The sequence below is a fragment of the Serpula lacrymans genome (assembly GCF_000218685.1).
Source record: "Serpula lacrymans var. lacrymans S7.9 unplaced genomic scaffold SERLAscaffold_6, whole genome shotgun sequence".
NCBI classification, from domain to species: domain Eukaryota; kingdom Fungi; phylum Basidiomycota; class Agaricomycetes; order Boletales; family Serpulaceae; genus Serpula; species Serpula lacrymans.
In genome coordinates this window covers 541,675-555,554 of record NW_006763295.1, presented here as the reverse complement: position 1 = coordinate 555,554, position 13,880 = coordinate 541,675, and the positions used below count along the sequence as shown (strand labels likewise).

The following is a 13,880-nucleotide window of genomic DNA, read 5'->3' as shown; positions in this document are numbered from 1 at the left end:
GGACCGATCATAAGGACCTAGAGTACTTCATGACGGCCCAAGATCTGAACCGAAGACAGGCCCGCTACGCGGTGTACTTGTCAAGGTTTAATTATAAATTAATTCATAAGCCTGGAAGCTCAATGGGGAAAGCGGATGCTTTATCCAGAAGAGAGGATCATGCCAATGGCATTGAAGATGATAACAAAGGCGTCACCCTGATAGATCAATCAAGGGTTGCCAATGTTAGAATTGGGCAAGATTCCGATCTCCTGGAAGTTTTCAGGAAAGACATCTCCCCTGAGGAAAAGGCGCGCCTTGACGGCAATAATAACTATTTATGGGAAGACGGGCTCTTCCATTTTAAACACAAAATCTATGTGCCCGAGTCCGCAAGGATCAAGGCAATAGATAGACATCACGACACTCCAGCGGCTGGGCACCCTGGGTGGCAACGAACAATGGAGTTGATCTCCAGAAACTACATGTGGCCTGGCATGGTCAAAGACGTACAGGAATACGTAAAATTCTGTTTGAGATGTGCCATGGCCAAGAATTCTCATCAACCGCTGGCCAGTAAACTTATGCCGAACCCAATACCAGCTGGTCCCTGGCAGGATATATCGGTGGACTTCACGATGGATCTGCCCGAGTCAAATGGGTACGATTCAGTAATGGTGGTAGTAGATCGCTTCTCCAAAGAAGTGGTATTCATACCCACCAACAAAACCATCACCGCCGGCGGTACGGCAGACCTATTTAAAGATTTTGTATGGTCCATCCATGGGTTACCAGAAACGGTGATCTCCGATCGAGGACCGCAATTCGCTAGCGAATTTACGAAAGAATTATGCCGGATGCTGGGCATCAAACCTAAATTATCAACAGCGTTCCATCCGCAGACCGATGGGCAAACGGAGAGACTCAACCAGGAGTTGAAGCAATATCTCCGGATATTTATTAATGACAGACAGACGGATTGGGCCAAGTGGCTAAAGATAGCCCAGTTCTCTTATAATATCAAACAGTCATCGGCTACAGGAAAAGCACCATTTGAGGTTACTAGATCGTACCTCCCCAGAATGGGTGTAGAACCTGGTAAAAGCAAAAACGAGGCTGCTGGGAACATGGCAAAAGACATGAAGTCTGTCTTGGACGAAACGCGCAAGGCGCTATTTAGAACTGCAGAGCAGATGAAGGACAGGGCAGAGCGTAGACGCTCTAAGGCCCCTGACTACAAGGTCGGCGACCTGGTCTGGTTAGATACCGACCATTTAAAATTAAAAGACCGGCAGTCTAGAAAACTGACCGAAAAGTGGATTGGCCCTTACCGGATTAAGGAAGTCAAACCTAATGCGGTAGAGCTGGAACTCCCAAAAAGAATGAGGGTGGTACCCACGGTTAACATTAGCCGTGTAAAACCCTACAAAGGACCGCTGCCGGGATAGCGCGTAGACCGGCCCGGACCGGTTGTAGTCACCCAGGAAGGTGAAGAGGAGTTCGAAGTCAAACGGGTGGTAGATGCACGCTTGAAGCGTGGAAAATTAGAGTTCCTGGTCCTATGGAAGGGCTATGGAGACGAGGACAGAACGTGGGAACCAGAAACCCATCTGGCAAACTCCCGCAACGCTGTTCGCAAATTTTATTCTAGGAATCCCTCAGCTCCCAGGAAACTTAGAGGCATGGATTCCAAACTTTTTAATTCCCTTTTTCAACCTATGCCCGAAAATTTCACTACCACCTCCAGTATTTGGTCACGCCTGGAAGTCGAGCCTTAGAAGGGGGGTAGTGTTACGATAACACAATTTCTGGACATCTCCTTTCTTTTTATTCTCCGCTTTAACTTTATACCTTAATTGCCACGCAGCATTTCCCTTTCTCGCGCCGCGTTGCCTTCCTTTTATTTCTAGACTTAACTCTCTCACGCAGTGGAGCTGGCCATACGGGCTAGGCCCTATAACATCATCAAGCCACTGCCTTCTTTAAACTGTATAGTACATATGTACAAACAAACCTGTAGTAGTATATATACCCCAATAGATCCAGGAGACTCCTCAGCGAGCCCTCCTGTTGTATACCAACTAACTCACTGCAGCCTTAGGGGTAACCACTCCCCATATTCATATTCTCTATAGTGTGTTCTGTGTGCGCCGAAGTAGATCACTCTTGGTTGTTACAATGTCAGCATTGAAGAAAGACTTAATGGCACTTATCTCGTCTTCAGAAAGGATGGCAAAATTGAAAACCCAGCCCTTGAAGTCAAGGTATCATCAGATCATCGTCCTATTCACTATGTCAAACCAGTATCTGGAGTATCCAATACAGTATCCAGCTTCTTAGTCACAGACTATGACTTCAATAGAGAAGATCTAGATGGAAATACCGATGAATCGGAAACTGCTGCTGAAAGTGTCACCCCAGAAGAAGAAACTGTGCCTGTTCCAGATAATTCCCCAATTGGTTCAGTCGAAAATTCTAGCACTCTCAGAGCACTGGAAGACCTGGAAACTTGTCTAGAAGAAACTATTGAAGCCCCTATCCCTATCCCCAATGCCAGCACCTTTGAAACATTCTTTGACTTTATTCACTCAATCAGGGAAGATGAAAGGTCTGCTATTTTTGGTCTACTGAACAACCTTCAATATAGTCACAACATGAGTTCACTCTCACTGACTTCAGACTATGTCATGAGAGGCACCATGGCTTCGATGAAAACCACAACCTTTATGCTGATTATGTCCTGCTCCATGCTCATTTGCGATTTGACCAGAATCATGGACCTGGAAGAGCACAATCTATTATCAGTCGCTTAGGAACTGCACATATCCGCTTTTTTCCTCAAACAGAATCATTTCCAATTCCCACTGATGAAGATATAAATGGACCTCCATCACGTGATATGAATGGTCAAGTCAATGTGACGGTGGAGGTAATACAAGAATCCGATTCGGAGCCGATACACAATCATATAAATGGATTAATTAATGATGACTCATCCACTGATTCTGAATCACCACCCCCATATTTGCGTCAACAGTTACCATCAAATATCAGTGACTCACCCCCATCACCATCCTCTACCAATGCTACTATTACTTCGTCACTTTCTCCTGATAATTGCACACTCATGCATACTATTTGCAATGATAGTCAAGAGGATGAAAGGGAGATTGAATCCTCACCGCCCCTTTACTTATCCTTCTCCACAACAATAAGAGTGGAGCATCAACCTTCCATCAATATATCATCCAATATTACTCCATATCTTCGAACTTCCATGCATCACTATCATCATTTTCCCACGTCACCATCAGCTCAGCCATTATCAATTATTCACACCAGTGCCAGAAGTTCTACCCCAATTCTAACACATCTTCACTCCATCCTAAACGCTTACATCGAGCATTACAAGCACCTAACATGTCCTGGCTCGAAGGGTTTCATATTACTAAAGAAGCTCTCATCATCGAGATTGTGGTGGGAGTGTTACTTGTCATCACCCTCTTCTACAGTTTTGTCTTCCCTCATATTTGCACTTATTGTCAACGAGAACGTGTTGAGGTTATTCACCTCCACAACAGGACAATTTATCCATCCAGTGCATCAACATTTACCACCAGCACTGAGGTGCTTGCTAGTGCCGCAGTTAAAGTTTGAGGTAGATGCTGGTGATACGTTTCTATATTCCTTTCTTACTTAACACTCCATTCAGCGCTTTTGGACCATATGCCACCTTTTCCCTTTTCCTTCTTTCTTGTTACATATCTATTACTTGTACAAAATGGCCTCTTAGATTTCTATGTTATCCGGTTTTTCCTTCCTTTACTCTTGTACCAACTTTTTTTTCTATTGTCTATGTTCCCCTTTTGTCCTTATCTGATCTTTTTCATTCCCCCCTTGTAAAACATCCGACCTCATCCTTATCCTATTCTGTCCGAGATGACGCAAAACTACCATGGCACTTTCCTTCTTTGAACACTTTTTGTTTTGACCCTAGTTATATGATAGATATTGTGGACCCTATACCTATACCAGCACCTGATTGGTCGAGTTTTGGAGCCTACAAACATGTTGATTGCAGAGTCAAACCTGTTCCTGGAGTATTCCCAGAAGATGCACGTGTCACTCGGTCATTTCCAGAAGACCCACTCCTTTTGCTCCCACCCCTTCCTGTCCTTCCCCCAGAATTTATTCCCACGCCGAAGCTCACCAAGGAGCGCCTTTATGATGAGATAAAGCTAAACTCTGATGGATTCTTATGGCCAGAAGAGGACAAGCTTTTTGCTCACATCATGATACTCAATCAGCGCAGTCTTGCCTTTGAGGAAACTGACAGAGGAACGTTCAGAGAAGACTACTTCTCTCCCTACGTCATACCTTGTTCCTTGGGAATACAAAAACATTCCTATTCCTCCTGGAATCAAGAACAAAGTCATAGAATTGCTCAGAGACAAAATCAAAGCTGGAGTTGTTTATGAGCCTAGCCAGTTGTCTTATCACTCTAAGTGGTTTTGTGTTCAGAAGAAAAATAGCAAGGTTCACATCATCCATCATCTTCAGCCACTTAATGCAGTCACTATCAAAGACTCAGGAGTACCACCTATCCTTGACGATTTTGTGGAGCCATTTGCTGGTTCCCAATGCTATACTGTGTTTGATCTTTTTTGGGGATTTGATGTTTGAAAAGTGCACCCTGACAGTCGTGACCTTACCTCTTTTCTATTGCCACTAGGACTTCTGAGGATTACTTCCATGCTTATGGGATTCACCAATTCCATTCCAGAATTCCAGAATTGCATGACTTTCATCCCGCAAGACAAAATTCCGCATATTGCCAATATCTTTGTTGATAACCTGCCAATTAAAGGTTCTGCTTCTCGTTATGAAGATGCAGATGGAAATCCAGAGACAATTCCTGGCAACCCTGGCATTTGTAGATTTATATGGGAACATGCCATTGACGTTCATCACATTATGCATAGAGTTGATCATGCTGGCGGAACTTTCTCTGGGAAGAAGACTCAGTTATGTCGTCCTCAAGTTGTGATTGTCGGACAAGTATGCTGCCCAGAAGGTTGTCTCCCTGACAGTACAAGGTGGACAAGATTCTTAAATGGCCAATTCTCCAGACTCCCAAAGATGTGCACAGTTTTCTTGGTCTATGTGGCACAGTTTGCATTTGGATCCGCAATTACTCTGCTCTTGTACGTCCCCTGACAGAATTGTATTGCAAAGGAGCTGAATTTCAATAGGGTGAACGCAGACAAGAAGCATTTGATGCTCTGAAGCATCCAGTATCCTCTGCACCAGCACTTCACCCTATAGATTATTCATCACACAACCCAGTAGTTCTCTCAGTTGATACCAGCAAGATTGCTGTTGGTTTTATCCTCTCCCAGCTTGATGAAAATAGAAGGAAGCATCCAGCTTGCTATGGCTCTATTCCCATGAATGATAGAGAGGCAAATTACAGTTAACCCAAGCTAGAATTGTATGGTTTGTTCAGAGCACTTCATCATTTTCGCCTTTACATTGCAGGAGTAAAACACTTGCATGTGGAGGTGGATGCCAAGTATATCAAAGGCATGCTCAACGACCCAGATTTTCAGCCTAATGCCACTATCAATTGTTGGATTCAGGGCATCCTTCTTTTTGATTTCAAGCTCATTCACATACCTGCTGATTGTCATCGTGGTCCTAATGCATTATCTCGTCGTCAACCAACAGAGGAAAACTTTGGAGACGCTCAAGAATCAGATGATTGGCTTAATGATACCGCCCTTCTTGTTGATCTTGCCAGACCTCTCCCATATCACCCTATGTCACTCCCTTCGTTCCTTACCAATGATTCTTCTCAGTACGATATTCTTCGTCAAATCTTCCACTTTCTTCAAACTATGGAGCTGCCTATATTTTCCTCTCTTCAAGCTCAAAAGCGTTTTGTCAAGCGATCACTTTAATTCTTCTTGAAAGGAGACAGCATGTTCAAGCGTCGTCACTCTGCTCCTCCTCTCAAAGTCATCTTCAATCCTGACCTTTGACTTCACATCCTTACTGAAGCACATGAAAGGCTTGGTCACAGAGGAGTCAATGGTGTATTCTCTACAGTCAGAGAGCGCTTTTACTGGCCCCATATGTTACAAGATGTTAAGCATCATGTTCGCACCTGCCATGAATGCCAGATTCGAAGTGTACGCAAAAGTGAAGTCCCACTTACCATCTCATCACCTCCTACAATCTTCACCAAAGTCTATGTTGACATTATGCTCATGCCCAAGGCCAGAGGATATCAATATCTTGTTGCTGCAAGAGATGATCTGTCACTTGCTGCAGAAGGAAGAGCATTGAAGAAAGCATCAGCACATAGCCTTGCACGCTTTTTCTGGGAAGAAATCATCTGTCGCTATGGAGCTATAGGAGAAGTTGTCACAGATAATGGAAGCAAAGTTAAAGGAGCATTTGAAGAGCTTGTGGAACGTTACCAGATCCCTCATATTCGCATTTCTCCCTACAATTCCAAGGCAAATGGTGTTGTTGAGCGTGGACACTTCGTCATAAGGGAAGCACTTGTCAAGTCCTGTGAAGGGAATGTCGATTTATGGCCAACCAAGGTCCATCATGCCTTCTTTGCAGACAAGGTCACTACTCGTCATTCTACTGGATTCAGTCCTTTTTATCTGTTGCATGGAGTTGATCCAGTCCTATCATTCGATCTGACAGAAGCGACTTTCCTTGTTCATGGATTCCATACTGTAGTGTCAACAGAAGACCTCATTGCTCTGCGCATTCGTCAACTAGAAAGAGACAGGACGATTTGCAACAAGCTGCACTCACTATACGCAAAACTCGTCTCAGATCTAAAGCGCAGTTTGAGAAACTCTATGCACGAAGGATGTTCAAGAACAAATACCAGCCTGGAGAGCTTGTTCTAGTGCGGAATACTCAGGTTGAGAAAGAGCTGGATCGTAAAACAAAGCCTCGTTATAATGGCCCTTATGAAGTTGTGCGACATACTAAAGGAGGATTGTATGTTCTAAAAGAAATGGATGGATCAGTATCACGAAGAGGAATTGCAGCATTTTGCCTACTTCCCTATTTCAACCGCCACTTTATGCCCCTCTTGGACGAACTGGATGACCATGATAACGACCTAGATGAACCAGAAGACGAACCTGACCATGAGCATGACAACTCAGATGATGAAGATAACCATTAATGACTTACCTGTACAAATTTTATGCTGACAATGCTGCACTACTTTTCTTTATTTATAGCTACAAATCTCTCACGCAGTGGAGCTGGTCACATGGGCTGTGCCCCATGACATCATCAGCCACTGCTTCTATCAACTGTATAGTACACATATACAAATAACCTGTAGTAATATAAATACCCAATAGATCTAGGAGACTCCTCAGCAAGTCCTCCTGTTGTTTACCCACAACTAACTCAGTCCTATCCTAAGGGTAACCACTACCCTTACTACCTTTACAGCTTTGTCTGAGTTGTGCTCCAGAGTATACAAAGTGGAATTGGTCCGGTGAGTGGTTTGTTTGTGATTTTGACCCAAATGTTTTTGAGCCAGATGGCTTCTTTGGCTGCATGTGTGATAGCCACATATTTGGCCTCTGTGGTTGATAGTGTTATAATGGGTTGTGTCTTACTATTCCAGGAGATGACTCCACCATTGATCCTAAAAACATATCCTGATATAGAACATCTGTGGGAATGTGAGGCAAAGTCTACGTCCAAAAATCCAACCAAGCCTTCATTGGTTTGGCCTATGACCAATAAAACTCTTTGGTGGCTTTCAGGTATTGTAGTACTTGTTTTGCTGCCTCCCAGTGTGTTAGACCAAGATTTTGTAGGAAACAAGAGAGTGAAGATATTGAAAATGCAATATCTGGTTGAGTGCCAGTAGCAAGGTACATTAGAGACCCTATTGACTCTCTATAAGGTATGTTTTGCATTTTTATGACTTTGGCTTCAGATAATGGTGATTGTGTGTTGTCAAACAGCAGGCCTGGCTCAACTGGAGTTGATACTGGTTTGCAGTCTTCTGTTGAACCTTTTTAATATGGTTTCAATGTACACTTTTTGACCTAGAGATAAAGTGCAGGTTTTTCAATTTCAAAGAATGTGAATGCCGAGTAGCCAGTTGACCTGACCAAGGTCAGTGATTTCATATTTTCTCTTGATTCCTTCTTTAAATTCACTGACAGCCTTTGTAGTTTCACCAGCAATTAACATGTTGTTGACTGGTACTGCAACTACTAGGCTGTCAGTGTTACTATATTTGATGAAGAGAGCATGGTTGTGTTGTGACTTTGAGAATCCCAGGGTGGTAAACTTCTTGGTGAGCCTTGTATACCACTGCTTTCCCAACTGTTTCAGACCATAGAGACCTTTGTTTAGCTTGCATACAAGCCCTTGCTGCTCGGGTTTCAGGTAGTTTGGTGGAGGATACATGTATATATGTCCTCATCTAGTGTTGCATTAAGGTATACACTCTTAATATCTAAGTGGTGAGTTTCCCAGTTGTTTGCTGCTGCATGTGCGAGAACAAGTTGGTTGGTGGTCATGCAAGACACTGCTGAATATATCTTATTATAGTCTATACCATATATTTGCGTACTGCTATTCACTACTAATTGAATCTTGAATTTCAGGATCTCGTTGTTTGGTCCGCATTTGATTTGAGGAATATAGTAGCAGCGTATTATATTTGCGTGCAGCAGAGGTTTGACAAGGTCCCAGGTGCGTAGATTTTCTATTTGTTTTAACTCTTCCTCTATGGCCTTTAGCCAATTTTCTCTATATGGTCCCTTTAGCATTTCGGTCATCGTCAGATTGTCGCTAGCAGTTCCAGTGTTTGCAACTGTGGCTGCACTCCAAGTGCCAAGGTAAGTGCTGTTGCTGTTATTTTTGTTATCCAAGTCAGCTGACTCCTTGATGGCAGATGCAGCTGTGTTGCGGCCTTTGTGCAGTGCCTTGTGTAAAACCCTTGTCCCTTTAACCGAACTAACGGAGGGACGAAGGATCAAAATCAAACAAGTAGCGTTTCAAGTAGCGATTGAGAATTAATCGACAACTGAGGAAAGTATGTACATGATGGTTCTCTATATATACGTTTCTGAAGTTCAGCCATGAGGCGCTGACTGATCTTACATGCAGTAGCCATGAGGCGCTGACTGATGTTCTTTGTAATCGTTCTAGGCTCTTGTCACGTGATGGTCACGTGATCTGATGTAATCTATGTATTATGTCATCCACGCTTATAGCAGCAGCTTAACATATCTTATCTGTCATGTGATCAGATATCAAAAAGAAACTAGCGCTCAAATTAGCGCTTGTGGTTCAAGTCGTGACATTACCCCCTCCTTAGGACTTTTGTCCCAAAAGTAGGGATCCATCTTTCCGTTTTCCCAATTAAACAATTGTTTTCGGACTCTGGTCGTTGTGAAGTTTTCGAAGGGTTGGAAATGTAATTGGAATCGTATCCGTCGGGGTGCACTAGGGTTGTGGTCGTGGAATGTTTTTACTTTATCGGGTGAGTTGTTTAGGTGTTGTTCTGGTTCCCACGTGCGTTCCTCTTTTGGATAGTTCTTCCAGTGTACTAAATATTCCAATTTCCCTCTTTTCAGACGTGAATCTAGAACTTCTTCGACTTCATATTCTTCTTGTCCATCTACTATTACCGGCGGTATCGGTTTGGGTTTCTGTTGGGAAGGGAACTGTGGTTCTTTATATGGTGTAAGTTTAATCTTGTTGAAAACCGGATGAATAGGCCGCCATGTCGGTGGTAGCGCTAATTTATAGGCCAACTTGCCTATTTTTTCCAGTATCTCAAACGGACCGTGTCTCTTATTGTCCAGTTTCTTAGCTGGTCGATCTGTTGAGATATTGGTCGCTTCTACATACACCTTATCTCCAACTTTATATTCCATTGCTTCTCTCTTCTTCTTATCGTACTGCTTCTTCATCTGTTCAGCTGCTCTTTGCAGTGAACTTTCTGCTTTTTTCCTTGTCTCTGTCATTCTTTTTATGAAATCTTCCGCATTTTCGTTCTTTACCCCCACTTTCACTACTTCCTGTGTTCTCGGGTGATGTCCATGATTCAAGTAGAACGGACTATATCCCGTCGCAGAATGTTGTTTGTTATTGTAAGAAAATTCTGCTAGGGTAAGCCATTCTGCCCAATCATCCTGTTTATAGTTTACGAAGATTCTGAGATACTGTTCTATCTCTTGATTGATCCTCTCCGTTTGTCCATCTGTTTGTGGATGCCAAGCCGTTGATGGGTTTGCCTTTATCTGGAGAAGTGTATGCAGATCTTTCATAAATTTTGAAACGAATTGCGGTCCCCGATCCGAGATGATCTTTTTGGGTATGCCGTGGTTTCTGAATACGTGATCTCTAAATAGTTGTGCTACTCCTTCTGACATGATTTCCATCTGCGTGGGAATTACCTTGATCATTTTTGTGAATCAATCTACTACTACCATTATCATGTTATATCCATTTGATTCTGGTAGCGGTCAGATCAGATCTACTGATATGATCTGCCAAGGTTTATCCGGGATTTTGTTTGGATGAAGCGGTGCTGCTTTCTTTTTATGGTCTGTCTTGGCACTTCAGTCACCCCCAAAACATAAGCATTTAGCTTCAACTATCTGTGTAAATGTATAAAGCTAAGAGCTTGTTTTTCCTGGTATCATCCCAAGTGCTCCAGCAAGGATGGGATCATCCCAGAAGTGGGATAATACCACCCTTCTGGGATTTTCCCATGGTATCAGACCATTTGTTATGGTGGGATAATCCCATTAGATGGGATAATCCCAGACATTTGCCACATGTCACATGGTGTCAGGGGGGCTTTACTGCAAAAATAGTTCCTGCATAAATGTAGCCAACATCAATACATTATCAATAGTACTAATAGCCATGAAGCAGAATACAATACTACCTGCTTTCATCATTTATAACATATATACAAATTTCAAATGGTGTTTACTCTCAATTGAACCTTAATTTGTCCAGCTTCTAGTGTAATATCATATACTATAGATTGATGGAGGAGACTTTGACCAAAGGTTAGTGTAACTAATTGTGACATATAACCATTTACAAATTAACCTGATTTAATTCAGTTGATTAGGAGATAATTCAACCATATCTCTTTTCCTTAACTGACTATATAACTTTGTCATTCCTACTTATCATATAATTTACTGCATATCACAAAGTAGATTTATCTACCCTGGATTTCTATCAATGTTACTTAAAATGGCTTATAGTCAAAGGAATACAAGATGTTTGACAATACCAAGCATATACATCTGCAGGATTACAATACCTCTCATTCAGGCTCATCCAACTTTAAATAATGTAACACTCTTGCAACCAGGCAAAGATATGTCACAAATCCATTTAATGTGCTGATCCAAAAGATATGATATTTTTTTGAATTGTGCAGCTTTATCCAAGTGCCTGAACTGAAAAATGCACAAAGATACCAGTCCGAGTAAGTACTACATATTCATTATCCTTCCCTCTGCTGCATCATTGTCAAAGGCAGAACATGTCTTGCATGAGACAAATTGCTGGCTCTTTGTGGCAGCCCAGCATCCACAAGCCAACACCCATTTTATCCACTATATGTCCCCACGCATACAATTGATTATAAATTTTTGTGAAAACAAAAATGGCTGAAAGGTGTGCTCTGCATGCTTATGCAATTTCATGTGACTTGGGATGAACCTACGTGAGGGCTACTCTGAATCACTGTCCCAGTTCAACCTTAGGTTCATCCAGGTCCTACCATAACATAATAGTTGGTTTACAAACAAAATACTGCAACATGTAAAAAATGGAAACTGCTGGAAAAGGACAATAATATTTTAAGCTGCTGGGAACTTACCTATGATTATATGTTACAGAATAACCTTAGTGCATTTCAGGAGTATTTTCCCCTGTCATACTGAGTCACCAGCAGCCTAAGCATGCTATTCGATAATTCTGTTCCTGTTGTGGGATCTCCCTGTCCTATTCTGACTCAGGGTGATCTTGTTGTAACAACCAAGAGTTAGTTACTCTGGCGCACACAGGAGCACACTATAAAGGTAGTGAGAGATGGGGAGTGGGTACCCCTTGGGCTGCAGTGAGTTAGTTGGTATACAACAGGAGGACTCGCTGAGGAGTCTCCTGGATCTATTGGGGTATATATACTACTACAGGTTTGTTTGTACATGTGTACTATACAGTTGATGAAGGCAGTGGCTGATGATGTCATAGGGTCTAGCCCGTATGGCCAGCTCCACTGCGTGAGAGAGTTAAGTTCTAAAAGTAAAAGAAAGGCAACGCGGCGCGAGAAAGGGAAATGCCGCGTGGCACTTAAAGTTAAAGCGGAGAATAAAAGGAAAGGAGATGTCCGGAAATTGTGTTATCGTAACACTTGTCCCCTGCTTGGATTTGTCTGTGATGTAGTGAGATGATCCTATGTAATTTGGAGATTTTTCTAGATCAGATTGAACTGGAATGATCCCATCTCTTTCCAAGACTTTCCTTGGCTGGTTTGGGATGATGCTTTACCCTTCAGGCATTGGTCCATATCAAATTGTGATGATCCCATCCCATTTGGTATTTGTCCACATTTAACTGGGATCATCCCCTTTTTTGCTGGGATTTTCCCAGATTGGTTTGAGATGACCCTATCCCCCCTTGGTATTTGTCCATGTTGAACTGAGATTTTCCCAGATTGATTTGGGATCATCCCATCCTCTTTTGGTATTTGTCCATGTTGAGCTGGGATCATCCCATCTCTGGCTGGGATTTTCCCAGAGTAGATTGGGATCATCCCATCCTCTTTTGGTATCTGTCCATGTTGAGCTGGGATTGTCCCAACTCATTTGGTATTTGTCCATGTTTAACTGGGATCATCCTATCTCTTGTTGGGATTTTCCCAGATTGGTTTGGGATCATCCCATCCTCTTTTGGTATTTGTCCATGTTGAGCTGGGATCATCCCATCTCTGGCTGGGATTTTCCCAGAGTAGATTGGGATCATCCCATCCTCTTTTGGTATCTGTCCATGTTGAGCTGGGATTGTCCCAACTCATTTGGTATTTGTCCATGTTTAACTGGGATCATCCTATCTCTTGTTGGGATTTTCCCAGATTGGTTTGGGATCATCCCATCCTCTTTTGGTATTAGTCCATGTTGAGCTGGGATCATCCCATCTTATTTAGTATTTGTCCATGCTTAACTGGGATCATCCCATCCTTTGGTGGGATTTTCCCAGATTGGTTTGGGATCATCCCATCCTCTTTTGGTATTTGTCCATGTTGAGCTGGGATCATCCCATCTCTGGCTGGGATTTTCCCAGAGTGGATTGGGATCATCCCATCCTCTTTGGTATTTGTCCATGTTAAGCTGGGATTTTCCCAGATTCAATTGGGATCATCCCATCCTATTTTGGTATTTGTCCATGTTCAACTGGGATCATCCCATCTCTTACTGGGATTTTCCCAGATTCAATTGGGATCATCCCATCCTCTTTTGGTATTTGTCCATGTTAAACTGGTATCATCCCATCTCTTGCTGGGATTTTCCCAGATTCAATTGGGATCATCCCATCCTCTTTTGGTATTTGTCCATGCTTAACTGGGATCATCCCATATCATTTGGTATTTGTCCATGCTTAACTGGGATTTTCCCAGATTGGTTTGGGATCATCCCAGATTGGCTTGGGATTATCCCATCCTCTTGTGGTATTTGTCCACATTGAGCTGGGATCATCCCATCCCTTTATGGTATTTGTCCATATTGAACTGGGATGATCCCACCCCCTTCTGGTATTTGTCCATGTGAGAAGTGGGTAACCCCATGTTACGTGGGGACATG

The 13,880-nt window shown here is 42.7% G+C and overlaps 2 protein-coding genes across 2 annotated transcripts; both read left to right on the top strand.

Moving 5' to 3' along the window:
* Positions 1–3,641: 3,641 nt before the first annotated feature.
* SERLADRAFT_348218 (uncharacterized protein) lies at positions 3,642–4,457 on the top strand (the record flags this gene model as incomplete). The annotated part of the gene is made up of 1 exon (XM_007317329.1): positions 3,642–4,457. One exon carries the CDS (start codon positions 3,642–3,644, stop codon positions 4,455–4,457), a length of 816 nt encoding a protein of 271 aa, XP_007317391.1.
* Positions 4,458–6,778: 2,321 nt separating this feature from the next.
* SERLADRAFT_386899 (uncharacterized protein) lies at positions 6,779–6,982 on the top strand (the record flags this gene model as incomplete). The annotated part of the gene is made up of 1 exon (XM_007317328.1): positions 6,779–6,982. A coding segment is annotated over one exon (204 nt), but the record flags the coding sequence as incomplete, so codon positions are not given.
* Positions 6,983–13,880: the final 6,898 nt, after the last annotated feature.